The sequence below is a fragment of the Botryllus schlosseri genome, chromosome 2 (genome assembly GCF_051294905.1).
Source record: "Botryllus schlosseri isolate E-star chromosome 2, Bs_hap1, whole genome shotgun sequence".
NCBI lineage: Eukaryota > Metazoa > Chordata > Ascidiacea > Stolidobranchia > Styelidae > Botryllus > Botryllus schlosseri.
The window spans coordinates 19,846,591-19,859,879 of NC_137237.1; the positions used below are offsets into that span (position 1 = coordinate 19,846,591).

At 40.8% G+C, this 13,289-nt stretch overlaps 1 protein-coding gene across 1 annotated transcript; it reads right to left on the reverse strand.

Annotated features, from left to right (window-relative positions):
- Positions 1–355: 355 nt before the first annotated feature.
- Positions 356–13,256, reverse strand: LOC145434060 (stabilizer of axonemal microtubules 1-like). Its single transcript, XM_080311343.1, has 6 exons — positions 13,104–13,256; positions 8,584–8,754; positions 8,314–8,516; positions 7,208–7,311; positions 6,578–7,145; positions 356–1,630 (listed from the first exon to the last, which is right to left on the reverse strand). Exons 1-6 carry the CDS (start codon positions 13,118–13,120, stop codon positions 1,329–1,331), a joined length of 1,365 nt encoding a protein of 454 aa, XP_080167469.1. The 5' UTR covers positions 13,121–13,256; the 3' UTR covers positions 356–1,328.
- Positions 13,257–13,289: the final 33 nt, after the last annotated feature.

The window sequence follows — 13,289 nt, forward strand, 5'->3', positions numbered from 1 at the left end:
TAGCCCTCCTTGAGGATTCATGCTAGCAAATGTATTTAAAACACATAAATTTGTACTTTTCATAAATTTGAGGCGTGTTCGCTAACCTCTGTACTACAACAATGATCCAGGTCGGTGCCTGGAGATGTCGGCGATTTTAACTCTATCATCAAGGCAGGAGACCTACTGTGCTCGTGTACCTGATGACATATTGCTCAACAGCTCTATCGCGACCAAGCTCATCCCATTAATTTCTCGCGATGCTCATCAGCCCAGAATAATTCGGTCTCACCGGGGGGGGGGGGGGGGGGCGGGAGAGGATTGAAAAGAATAGGCTTCCGCTCGTCTCAGGCTACAGGCATTTAGATGTCGACGGTTGTACGAAGTTTTAAGATGTGTGTAATTGGTATGCATCAAATATTCGAAAATCTTTTTTAGGTACATTGCATCTACAATAATACAAAGGACAATCATTTTGGACCGGCTTTCCGTCTAAAACGAAACCAGTTTCGCGAGCCTACTATCCGTCAATCATAGCAATAAGGAATATAAAAAAAATCACAGAAATCAATATTTACGGTCAACTAGTAGATAATGGATGTTATGTGCAGGTAAGATAATTAATAAAACCATGACATTCTCTCGACTAAATTATATCTTATAAGATAGGAAAAATGGAGACTAATGTGTTGTGAATATCTCTATCTAAAATTGAAAATACCTTATGGGTGCTGATCTAAATTGGTGGTAACCTAACAACTTTAGCATCGGCAGAATATCGCAAGTTCACGACTGTTGTGTTAATAGTTTTAAATCTAGAATAAAAATACACGGGTGCACATCAATATGTCCCCGACTAGAATGTCAAATGAACAAACGGCAGAGTACAGGAAAAGCGAATGGTCACGTGATCAGCTAATGAAATAATGGAGTAGCGCTAGCGAGTTGAAGCAGGACGTGAAACGAGCACAAGCTAGTACGAAATAACTGAAAAAACATTTCAATACTCGCGAATACGCTACAAATGCTACGAACTGGTACCATGAACGAATATAAACTACTTATTACCTGAAGATGGATCACAGAGAAGATTACCTACATAAGAATAAGTACGTAGAGTTAGTAAGCACAATCTTCTTGCGAGGCGCGCGCCATCAGGAAAGAACGTAAGATACAAAAGAATCGTTAAGTGCATTTTCAACGAAAGTTCTCACAGCGCAGAATTTCCGCTGGTACGATGTACTCCGAGGATGTCAACGTCGCGAGTTACGTGCATATATAATCCAAATTGTGGTATATCTACAGGATTCTCATATTGTATCTCGCGTACAGAAAAAGAGATTTCCTATCTAAGCTACTGCTTGCACCAATCTTGTGGATTGCGGGGTCATTCCTCGCCCGGAGCTCGGCCGCCTTTGGGTTGCCGCTCCCGACTGGTTCCATCTGTGGTATTGTTCTTTGAGCCAGTCTGGTGTCGGATACCGTTCCACCATTTCCATTGATTGAGGAATGTATTCGGTGCGGTATATGGTGTTTCCTTGCAGAGGCGCGTCGCTCATGAAAGCTCTGTTGTCAGGCTTGCACGACCGGGCGGGTTGCGCGGAGTGTCGGACGTAGTGCAGGCGCGTGGTGGATTGGCCTTCGAACTTTCCTAAATAAGTGTAACGAAGTTATAAGCATTCAATGAAAGGTTTGAAAATTACCACAGTAAGCATTGTAAAAGTAGATCTGGCCGGGGTGACGCTCACCTTTAGTAGTAAATCGGAGGGGGTCATTTTGAAGTGTTAAGATGTAATTACTTTTACAAAATACGCTCAAGCGTTTACCCGGCGGAAAAGCACCAACTCTTGAGGCAATACAGACTTGTACAAATTTAAAAATATTTTAGTAACCGAGACTTGGTGAACTATTTGCCAGAAAACTCGACGCCACCTAGTCTCAGTATTCACCAGAATATGTTTGTATGTTCCAAATACCAATTATATCGACAATTGGACACGGTGCCGACGCGGCCCAAGGTAAGAACGAGACCCACATCCGTGACATAAGCTAAATATCGCCACCCTATTGATTGGGAGACTATTGCATCGTTGGTTTTCAAGTTCGCCAACGGAGTACTCGGGAAGGTTTTGCCTCAACTTTCACTTTGCTTCCACAAAACTACCAATCTTTGACACTTGGTATGATACTTGGTGAAGTAGAGAACATTTTTACGATTTGTTCGCATCGCTCTTATGGGGGATTAGTCGTGACAACCGGCCGAAACAACGCGTATTTGCAGTTAGTCGCGAAGATGCGCCTCGCAATTTCGAAACCAGATGCTAATAGTACGCCGCAAAAAACGTCATGAAGGACAAAAATGCATATAACGTCCTCTCATTTCCTTTCCCTGTCCATATCGATTCAGTAGTCTACAAATTGCGGAAAAAAATTGCGTCAAAATTTTAATGAAGGATTTAGGCCAGGGGTTCTCAAAGGGTGGGCCATGGCCCACTGGTGGGCCACAGAGCATTCTGAGGTGGGCCACAGAGCTATTTAGAAAATTTCAGAATTAATGTAAGTTTAGTTATATTTCTTATGTTATTCGCTAAAAATATATTCGTATTATCTAATTATACGTAGGCTACATAAAGCTTTTCATCCGACTCTGATTAGACGTAGTGGCACGTATGAAGTCAGCATTTGCAAATCGAAAACGTTACGGAGAAACGGTGGCTTTTCTACTGGCTACGGAGAAACGGTGGCTTTTTTCTACTGGCTATGACAACCTACGGCTAACAACAAATAAAATAATTTCAAGCGTATAATAACTGGAAGATAATGCTGAAGTAACCAAGTATTCCGGCAGGGTCATATGTCGTAGGCCGTTGAAAGGGGTATGCAATGAACTCGCAATGAAGTGCAATTGATGTACAGATTTTCTGTACTTCGGCAGGCCGTATTATTGCAAGCTAAATAGCCATAATTGCAAATTATTAGCAACTTCTGGGGGAGGTATACTGCACCACCGCAGCGAATCTTAATGGATTGAGGATTTATCGGAGCGCATTCATCTTTGAAGTCAGTTTAAAATGTCCGGCCTGGAAATCATTGTACGTAATGAAAGAGTCACAGGAATTGATTGTATCATTGGATTGAATATTCTGACATCGCAACTTCAGTTGTTTTGGTACAAGACATACAAAGTACATCATGCATATTGAAAAATCCTTCTCCACTTCTCTGTAGTACCCCATTCACCAACGAATTGTTCGATGCTGGCCCAGAATGATTATAATATTCCCCACAATAGTATCACTAAAGCCCCAATCACATAGTGCGGGGATCTGATCATTGTGCTTCGCGACGCGAATGGAGCAGCGTACGAAAATAATCTATACTTAAGAGTTTTTAGCTTATGATCTACCAGGGCCGTAACTGCCGCACCCAAACCCCCAATTGGGGGAGCTCGAAGGGGCCCAAGTTTATTTCGTTGGTCGTTTGTTAGAGGATGTTTATTCAACGTGAAAAAATTTTTCGCGCTTCGCGCGATTTCATAGCCCTGGAGATCGAGATTTAAATATCATCATCATCAGTTAGAGAAAAATGCGCATATTTTAGAGAAATAGGCATATCGGCGCTGTCCATGACCAAGCAAAACAGGATTAGGTCACTAGTATATCAGGTGGGCCACAGCACATTTTTAAACCGGAAAATGGGCCATGGCCAAGAAAGGGCTGAGAACTAGGGATGGTGTGAACTTGAGGTTCACGTTCGCGTTCTGTGTGTGAACCTCGGAAATTTAGAGGTTCGCGTTCACAACAGAACCTTGGTAGGTTCTGCACTGTGAACCTTTTTCATATATTACAATTATAACATTATAACATCTTTGGTTCAAATTTATTGCATTTCAACTGCGGGCCACTCTATGCATGGCGCTGGCAGCATTAAAAATCAACACTAAACGAGCATGCACCTTGACAATCTCAAAAGTTTTACTTGCTTTGTTACAAAAGTTTGCTCGAAATATCCAGCTTTCCGTTTGTGAATATTTAGTGACTCTCGGCTGTGAGCTTGACCCGCAATCACAAAACATCACGAGCGAAATACGTAGTCAGCAAATGATGCTTATTCAACCAATCAATAAGATTGATATCGTTTTCTGATGTAAAAATTCGAGAATGCGTACGGGGTCAATCATGACTCAATATCTTTACTACATCATTAAAACCAAATCCTTGCGATTGAGGGGTTGACTACTGCTGTATAACTTCTTAATGGGGTGATATCGATAGCAAGTATAGAAGCCCATTATACACTCTGCTCAATATCAATGCAGCAATACCCAGACGCCGAATACATTGTCTGGTCTGGCCTAGACCGTTAAGGGGTAAGTGTATATTCCCTGATAAGTCCTTGTCGAAATTGTTGACAAAGCGATGGAAGATATTGATTTTATGGGAATATTATATACTTTGATTGCCTCAGTTGATACATTTAGCGACGTTTAAAACGCATCATCATTGTTGCATTATGTGACCCGAGTCGTCGCTAGGTATCCTGTACAACTGTACATTAATATAGGCTATCACTTCATTGAAAGACAGGGTTGGAATTAGCAATATGATGTCACGTGACGTCATGAGGTTCACGTTCGCGTTCACACAGAACCTTTCAAAAAGGTTCACGTTCACACGAACCTGAACCTTTCAGAGGTTCACACCATCCCTAAATGAGAACCCCTGATTTAGGCTAATGCAAGGTTGCTGAATCCGATTCCGTGCTCGGAATTTCTCTCTCACGTCAGACTTTTTCCGAATGAATTTTTCTCATTTTCATAAATTAATCAAATTTCGGCTTCCGTTAGTGACATCACGGTAAGCATACACCAGCAAAATATCAAACATTGTTATTCAAATCACTCATTCGAATGGGTGAGTTTTAGGTAAGATTAAACCCAGTGATTCTCTATCTTTGTTCAATAAGAAGCTCTTTTCGACCCATAAAATTACACTGGTCTACAAATTTAAAAACAAACGGCCCAAAAATTTTAGTGATCGATTTAGGCTAATATTACGCTGCTGAATCCGATTCTGTGCTCGGAATTTCTCTCTCACGTCAGACTTTTTCGGTATGTATTTTTCTCATTTTCATAAATTAATCAAATTTCTGCTTTCGTTAGTGACATTACGGATCAAACATCAAATATTGATATTGAAATCATCTATAATAATGAAACCTGGGTGGTTGTAGAACAGCATACCTGAGTTTTCGGTGAACTTGAATCCAGGGGTTCTCTATCTTCTTTCGGTCAGGACCTCTTTTTGACCCATAAATTTATATGTGGATGCAACTATTTTTAGTCGGTAGCAGTTATCATCTTTATATACCACTCTTCGTTTAGAGATTATGATTAGTAGCTCCGTACCTAATTTAGTTCCCTATGTTATCTATGTTTATACATCTGTCCTGCAGACGTTATCGGTCAATGCATTTAATGACAGCATTCTGCTGTTTCGTAAAACGTAAAAGTTTGCAAACAAATAAACATTGTATTGGTGGTATATTATGTAGAAAAGAATTGTTCACTCCGGTATAGGACCCAAATATGGGGCTTGTTTTGAAACAGTAAAAGAAACAGGATGTCTACTTTTCAAAAGAAAAAGGTGCTTATCATGATAACTTGAAAGAATTTATCATCAATAATTTCCACCTTTACTTATCATGCTATCTTCTTCCCCAGTTTCCATATACTGATACATTTTATCCGAATCGAGGAAAGCAGTTTCTGAACTATTTTTCTTTTGGTTTATTGCAGAGATGAGCATGGATTAGGATTGGGATGAGGAAAAAACGGATTTGTGCAATTTTGTCGGGTTTGGATCGCATTAGGATTTCAGATTTTTTTGTAATGGATTAGGATTGGATTTACCGATTTTCGGGGAGATTGATGTTCTGTGACGAATGGCGACGAGGTTTTTCGTCCTACCAAAGTTACTTCATGTACTTTGGCACTCATTATGCGTTTTATTTCTTTTTACATAATTTTAGGCATACGATGAAGGCTTTTTACGAGGCATTCCAAGTTTATATCGGATTAGGATCAGGCATGGCCTACTAAATACAGTAAGTACTGCAAGTAGCTAAAATCTACTCGAGTACCTCGAAAAAGTAGAAATTTTCAACATTATAATATTTCAAAAACGTGATGTGACAGAGCAAAAATAACGTCGGATTCGTATTCAGCGCCCCCAAATTAGGCATACTTGACCCAAAGAAGTCCTGGCGCAAAAATCGCGTAGACCAGTGATTATTTGAAATATTCAGGTTTTCCTAGTAAGACGAATTGAATAAACGACCCATCTATCTTTTTCGAGAACTGAAGTAGGTTTTGTCTATGCTTGTGCTACTTACACAAGTGGTTATATCTTTCGACTACTTCCGCCTCTACTTCACGTTATCCAAGGCAAATCTAATTACTTTCTACACTTTGTATTTTGTAAAGTAGAGAGTTGTGTTTCCTGAAACTAATAACGTGGATACGGACATTTGTGGCGTTGCTGATGCGTTTACTGAGTACCAACGCTGAATACCTTGACCCCCTCTGCGTATCTCATACCTGACGGGTGCAGCGATTGATCACGCGGCTTCGGCTGCTCCCGGGCCGTGTTCCACTTCTTGAAATCCGTCCTGTAATTCGTGGTGCCCGAGAACGGCTTCGACTGCGCCATTCTGACTTGCGGCTTTTTCGACTCGGCCGGACGGCAGCGCACATGCCGGAACTCCAGCTGACTGGTCGTCTGAAGGTCTATATCTCCTGTCGGCTTCCGGTACTTGTCCATCTCGTGGCGGTACGGACGCTCCACGGGCCACGCCACGAAGCTGTCGCGGAACTCAGAAGAAGACGCGATAGGCTCATTGGACATATACTGCGTCTGCGGTGGTTTTGCGCTTTCCGCGGGCAGCGCCCTGGTGCCTTGGTACGCGTCTCGGAATGTGGTTTTCGTGTCCATGGATACCGAGGGAGCCGCGTATCGCTTGGGCTCGCGTGGAGGCCTCGGCTCGAGATTGTGTGGAACGAAATTGAGCTTGTGGATGGTCTCGCTTTGTAAAGGCACCGCGGATTGAAACGCCACATTTGGGGGTTTCGCCGATTCCCTGGGCGGTTGTATGTAGCCCACGTAGTCCTGTCGAAAGAAATGGGGAGTTAGGCGTTGACCACGGCGCGCGCCGATCGGTGTTACGTTACCCTTCTGAAAGTGGAAATGTTTTCCATTTTTTGCTCCGGCAGTTTGTACTCTCTGTTGTCCTTATAGCTTTCTCTCGGCGGCAGAGCCCATTTTTTGTAATCGGCTGGAATGATAAGGGGGAATTTCACGAGTTTTCGTGTAGACTGTTGGTCTTGTTGTTTATAAGACAAAAACGATGTGCTTATCACCTGTTGGTCCTCTGCACTACAGTCAATAATGGCGTACAGAAAATGACATTACATGAAATAATATTTCAGCACAATACCAAAATAAAAGCAATACTCAAAATCGTAATTGACGATTTCAGGACAATCCAAATTCAGTGGCGCAGGGGTACCATTTTGGTCATTAAGGAGGATCGTCAGACAGAATTAGAAATTCAATTAGGCTTATTTTGCAATGAGGAATCTTAGTGGAGATCGCGTGATTTAAAGATCCGGTGCTCCTACAGGTATACAGTGATTAAGCATGCGTAAGTGTTGAGTATATTTTACGCAGAACTAGGAATGTAGATCTTGAAATGTATTCAGGGATTGGATATTGTAGATGAGGTGGCACGTCCCTGCCAATTTTTCAAATTACAAATTCGTTAAGCATCTTCTTTGCGAACACGAACACGTCACAGTGCTATAAAGTAGCACGACTTCATCGACATTTTCCATTATCACGAAGCATAGCCTTGAAGACCGTTGGTTTTGATAACTTTCATATTTATCCTGACATAAAGCTATTCGGCGTCCAATATTAAATTAAAACCATGAAAACGTTAATTAGTATTTGCTTTCGCGTTCACGAAACACTGGATAAGTGAGTGAAAAAACGTTTTTACGCGTAATAAAATGAATTCCAGGTCTCTGCTTTTTAGAAACCAGGTCTAGACACGGAGTGAGCTGGTAGCGTAGCCAAGGGCGAAAGGCGACCCAGTCCCTTTCAAATTTTACATTGTCATTGTCACGTCATATATTTTCACTATGCCACAATGCATCTATGACGTCACATGACGGTTAGAAAGTGTCCCACTTTCCATCCTCGAAATTATTGTCTTGGGTACGCCAATCAACCGATCATTGTCCTGCCAGTCCATAACCATATGAGATGCACTTACTTGAGTAGGTGGGTACCGCGCTGAACTTGACATTAGGAATGCTCCTCGTCTCCTGTCTGCGTGCTAACTGTGGCCTTTCTCCTTTCAAGTACGGATAGTCCTGTTGGTATACACTGACTCCCTCCATCGATTTCGAAGGGGGCTTATACGTTTCGGCAGGTCTGTAGGTCTTTTCAGGCATCGGGTATGCAACGTAGTCGTTCCTGAAAAGAAACACCACCATTTCAATTTCAATATCCAATCGCAAAAATATTTCAAACCGTGACTCACATGAATGTCGTTTGTCCTGCCATGGCGGCTTCCGATTTTCTTACATCATTGGCAGGCTTGCACGATTCCGTCCCGACCATAGGGTGTCTCGGATACTTGTCGACGTATTCCGTGATACGCGTCGGCTGTTCTCCATAGTTTAAAAACCCGGCCGGCCTCGGTCTGTACCACCTGCGTTCATAGGGCATTGGATATTCGTTTCAAGATTTATAGCTCGAGTGACTTAACTCCATGCGCAATGATGCATGCACTGCACAACATTAGGGATACATACATTATCCTAATGGCTTCTGTACACTGCACTCTTAGCAAAAAGAGTGTGTATTCACACCCGAAGGGCCGAAAAGGGTGGTACACGAAAACAGCACCTAACTGAGAATTATATCACGCTCATAAGTCCTACTTGCCTACGTTCATACCTTCGTACGTTTAGTGTATGCATGATGCATAATTTGGTATAAAATGTTGTTCTCGATTTAAACGGCGGTATAAATCTGCGGTAGGTTCTGGTTTCGTGTGCCATGGGTGTATATTCACACCCGTATATCAGGGGTGGCACGCGGGTGGAAATGCACACTCTTTGCGGTAAGAGTGTGCACACAAAAACCATGCATTTCGCCGGTTTACGCCATCCGTAGGGTGACAATCAGCCTGAGATATATATGTATATTAGTATAACCATACGGATTGGTGTATTTGATCGTATGTACCCTAGGGTTATGACTAGAAAAAAAATTACCTGTAGCAGGAATTAATGAACATTTTGGTATAAATTAATAAAATTATAATCGTTTTGTTCAAATCGAAAAAAAATGTCCCGCACAAATTAACTTCAATTTTTGACAGTGGTCCAAATATAGAAAAAATTTACAATTCAAAGGTGTTCTTTGCTACAAATTATCTTCATATATATGTCCTTTTGCACTCCTGGTACAGTTCATCCATCAATTTGACTTCCCTTTCTGTGATTATGTTAGTGCCAGGGACATCTACAACTGACATATCCGACTTGCAATGGGATTTTTAGGCACTTTATAGCTGCAGGACATTCGAGCGCAAAGAGAGCAGCAAATAAACTTTGGTATACTCTAGAGCCCGACCGATATTGAATTTCTTGGTCGATACCGATATCTCACACCTTGGCCGAGAACCCCAATACATTCAGCCGATATTCAAAAGAAGCTGGATATACATAAGCACATTTTCAAAGCTTCAGAGCATTTATTTGAACATCTTTGCAGCCATTGGTATACTTGAACATGAAATAAACGAGAAAGGCTACATCTGGACACCAGTTAAGTGTTAGCTATGTGACATACATCAATATTCTCAGTTCATCGGTCAAAGATGATAGTTTTATGACTTCCTACCGCAATGTTGTGACGTCACGAAAATTGCCGATGATTTTTTAGCTTCAATGGCCGATACTGATAATTCTTTCAAAGTGTGATATCGTCCTGATATTATCGGCGAACCGATAATAGGTCGCGCTCCAGTATATTCCATCTATGGTCATATGGTTATAATACCAGGCTTCCTGACACGCATTTACGATGAATAAGCATGATATCTCAAGAGTTACTCTCCATCTGGGGACTTGGAAGTACGGAATTATACCCTTAAGCTCCATCTCGCATTGCGTAGAGATGGAAGTTTATGCTATCTGATTAGTGGTAATCTACTATTTTATCTGAAAGAGCGGCACGCTCTGCACAGCACATAGATAAACTTAAAATTATCACTCCATCCTCGGTTTTCTAATATTTTCATTTGAAATTATGGCTTGGTGGATTGTACGAAGTTTTCGTGGTGTTTTACCGTATCATCTCCAAATTCGTAGCTGAGAGTTAGATTTGTTGAGGATGTTGGATTGAAAAACTCTGACATATGCTTTAAGAATCGATATTATTATGTTGGCAACCAATGTAGTGTGATTTATAAAAACCCTTGCTCATCATTGCAATTTGCAGTTATACAGCGACATTCCGCCGCCCAGTATCAGTATCAGTGGCATTTTCAAATTTTCATCATATTCCTCGAATCGGTTTTCTAGAGCGCTGAAAATAGCTTGAGTTGTTCTACTTTCGCCTTTTCGAACAGTCAGTTGGATTTGTGTCAGACAAATTGAAATTATACGATATATATAGTCTACATCTAAAATCGAAATTAATAATTATTTAATAATTATTTAATTCTGTATGTAAGCAAGAAAACGATCGGATAAATTCAATCTGGGCCATCACAATTTACCAATATACTATTTTAAATCTTCGCAATTGGAATTGTGTCAGTTAAATTCAAATAAGTCGGGATATATATTATATAGTCTGTATCTACAAAAATTGCCTATCCTTCATACAGTGAAAACTGGAAAATTTTTGTGCGGGAGGTTTCTGTTTAACCAGTCTTGACTTTTGTTAATTTTGAAATCAGGATACAAAAGTTCATCGTTTGTGACTACAGGAGACACAAAATTTTGAATTTTTTTTCTAGTCATAACCCTAATGTACCCACTGGAGGGGTGTGGTGTGAAAGTAAAAAAATTGTTTCGCACAGTACGCGATGATAGAAATGTAATGCACCTATTTCCATCCATACGGTTTCCATACGGTGTATGCCACCCGATCGATAACTCTGAGCTAAGGGCGTAATCCGGATGGGCGAAAAGCAACTTTGCCCCTTTCAATTTATTCCACACATACCAGACCTTCCCGTCTTCGCGGATATATGTTTTTATATGCCCGTAGACCCGAGGTCGGAGGAATAATACGGTGTTACACACAGAGTTCGTCAAAGCATACTCATATCTGATACTCAAGTAGAAGTAGAAGTAACGAATTAAATTTCTACTCAAGTACGAGTACAAGTAGCGATTTGCAAGTACGGTAAAAGCTAAGTATTCAATGCCTAGTTTTGCTCGAGAATTGGTAAGTAGAAGTGGAAGTTGCCTAAAACATAACTACTTGACTAGGTAGTGAAAGTAGGTAAAACGTACTTTAGTACTCTGATAAACTAGTTCAAGTACTTTGTTACAGAAGATCTCTGGTTACACAACAATGGCAGAAAACGACCAGAACAAATGAGCATTAGCAACATAATATCGTTCAATTATTGTTTTACCAATTCATAGAAGCAACCCACTCGTGATACGAATGTAGATTCACTCCGAACGCCGAGATTGTTCCGATGTTCTGTTTGTGCTAATAAAGAATTCGTGCCACCCGAATATCACAAAACAGAACGATGACGGCTTCGTCAAGTCGAAACAAAGCTATTGGACAAGTCAAATATTTGGCAACCTCGTTGTATTATGATATCGAACTTCTGGTGGATACTTGACAACGATCAGACTATACACTAAAGTTCGACAACGCCCCTTCAAATCCTTTTATCACCGTAATTTGCGCTATATAATGCTCGATTGCGGTCGCACGATCCCGTCTACAGAGTAGCGAATCTTATTTGTCAACTGAATTTGTAGGTTTAACGCCGGGGTCTTCATGAATAAATAAGGTTTATTACGCGTACTCGACAGCTTTATAGATTGTTGAAGTTACCATGGGTGATAAATTTATCAATCGAGCCGATAGCCGAATCCATATATAACTCGAATCAGCTGTGGATATCGATACAGTTTTTACAGCACACGATGTCGATATCACAATAGATAAACGGTATGGACCAATAAAAACAGTCGCAACAATCATTATACACGCCAGACTTCATGTAAGCAAGGAAGCACATAGTAATGCATACCATATCCACATATCTAACATATTAATGTTCGATAGCTATTCCGTTCGCCATGTAATGGAGGGAATAGTTTCTGAGGAAGCATTTACGGAGGCATCGTTTGATAGTCATTCCACGTTACTAAGATATCAAGTCAAACCATACCGCTGCAATCAAGGTAGCTACGTTCCTACCGAAATAGTTTACGCACAGTATTCACTACCATTACGCATTCTGCATTGTAAGTAGATGTACATAAGCATCGAGCTATGAACACAAAGACAAATGTACGATACGACAATGCCTCCCTCACCAACCATAGTACGATTGTTAAATTCCATTGACAAGAACAAAGCCCAGAAGGTATTTAATGATTTCAGGCTATACTTCGAGTATATATAGGGTCATTATTCGTCGGCGTCTTGTACTGTTTCGGTAAAACTTTGGAAATACATGTCTTGGATTGTTCAATAATATTTAAATGATATTCGCAATCTATTAGGCAACATTTCGAACCAAAAGGGAAAAAAATTCTCGACATTTTCCAACTTCGGAGTCCGAAATATTAATTATTGGAACGGTGTCAGCGTTGCAAGATGCTAACTGTATTGGCAATAACGCACGAGGTATCGCACTGGGAGACAATTGGACATGGACAGTCAACTCTGAAATCGTGGTAGTGCTCACGCTCATGTATGTTGCAAATAGATCGCATTATGAATAAATAATCCCTAATATCGGCTACGAAGTAGCAAAAAATCGATACGACATATGAGATTCCAACTTACCACTTTTGAACCTTCATCTCGACGGTATGAAGCTGAAGCAGGCGTCTCTGTAACTACAGTGATTTTGTGACTTCAAGCGATATCTTAGGTACTATATCTGAAATCAGGTATACAACCATCACAATTCAACCTTTCTTCCTGTATTACTTTTGCAATTGCCTTGGCATCAAACGGATCGGACGCTGC

What these genes read in the sequence shown, in the direction of transcription:
- LOC145434060 (XM_080311343.1), bottom strand. An exon ending in GCAGGACAAACGACATTCAT is followed by an intron (nt 8,517 to 8,583) that starts GTGAGTCACGGT and finishes GTTTCTTTTCAG; the next exon opens with GAACGACTACGTTGCATACC. An exon ending in CGCGGTACCCACCTACTCAA is followed by an intron (nt 7,312 to 8,313) that starts GTAAGTGCATCT and finishes TTATCATTCCAG; the next exon opens with CCGATTACAAAAAATGGGCT.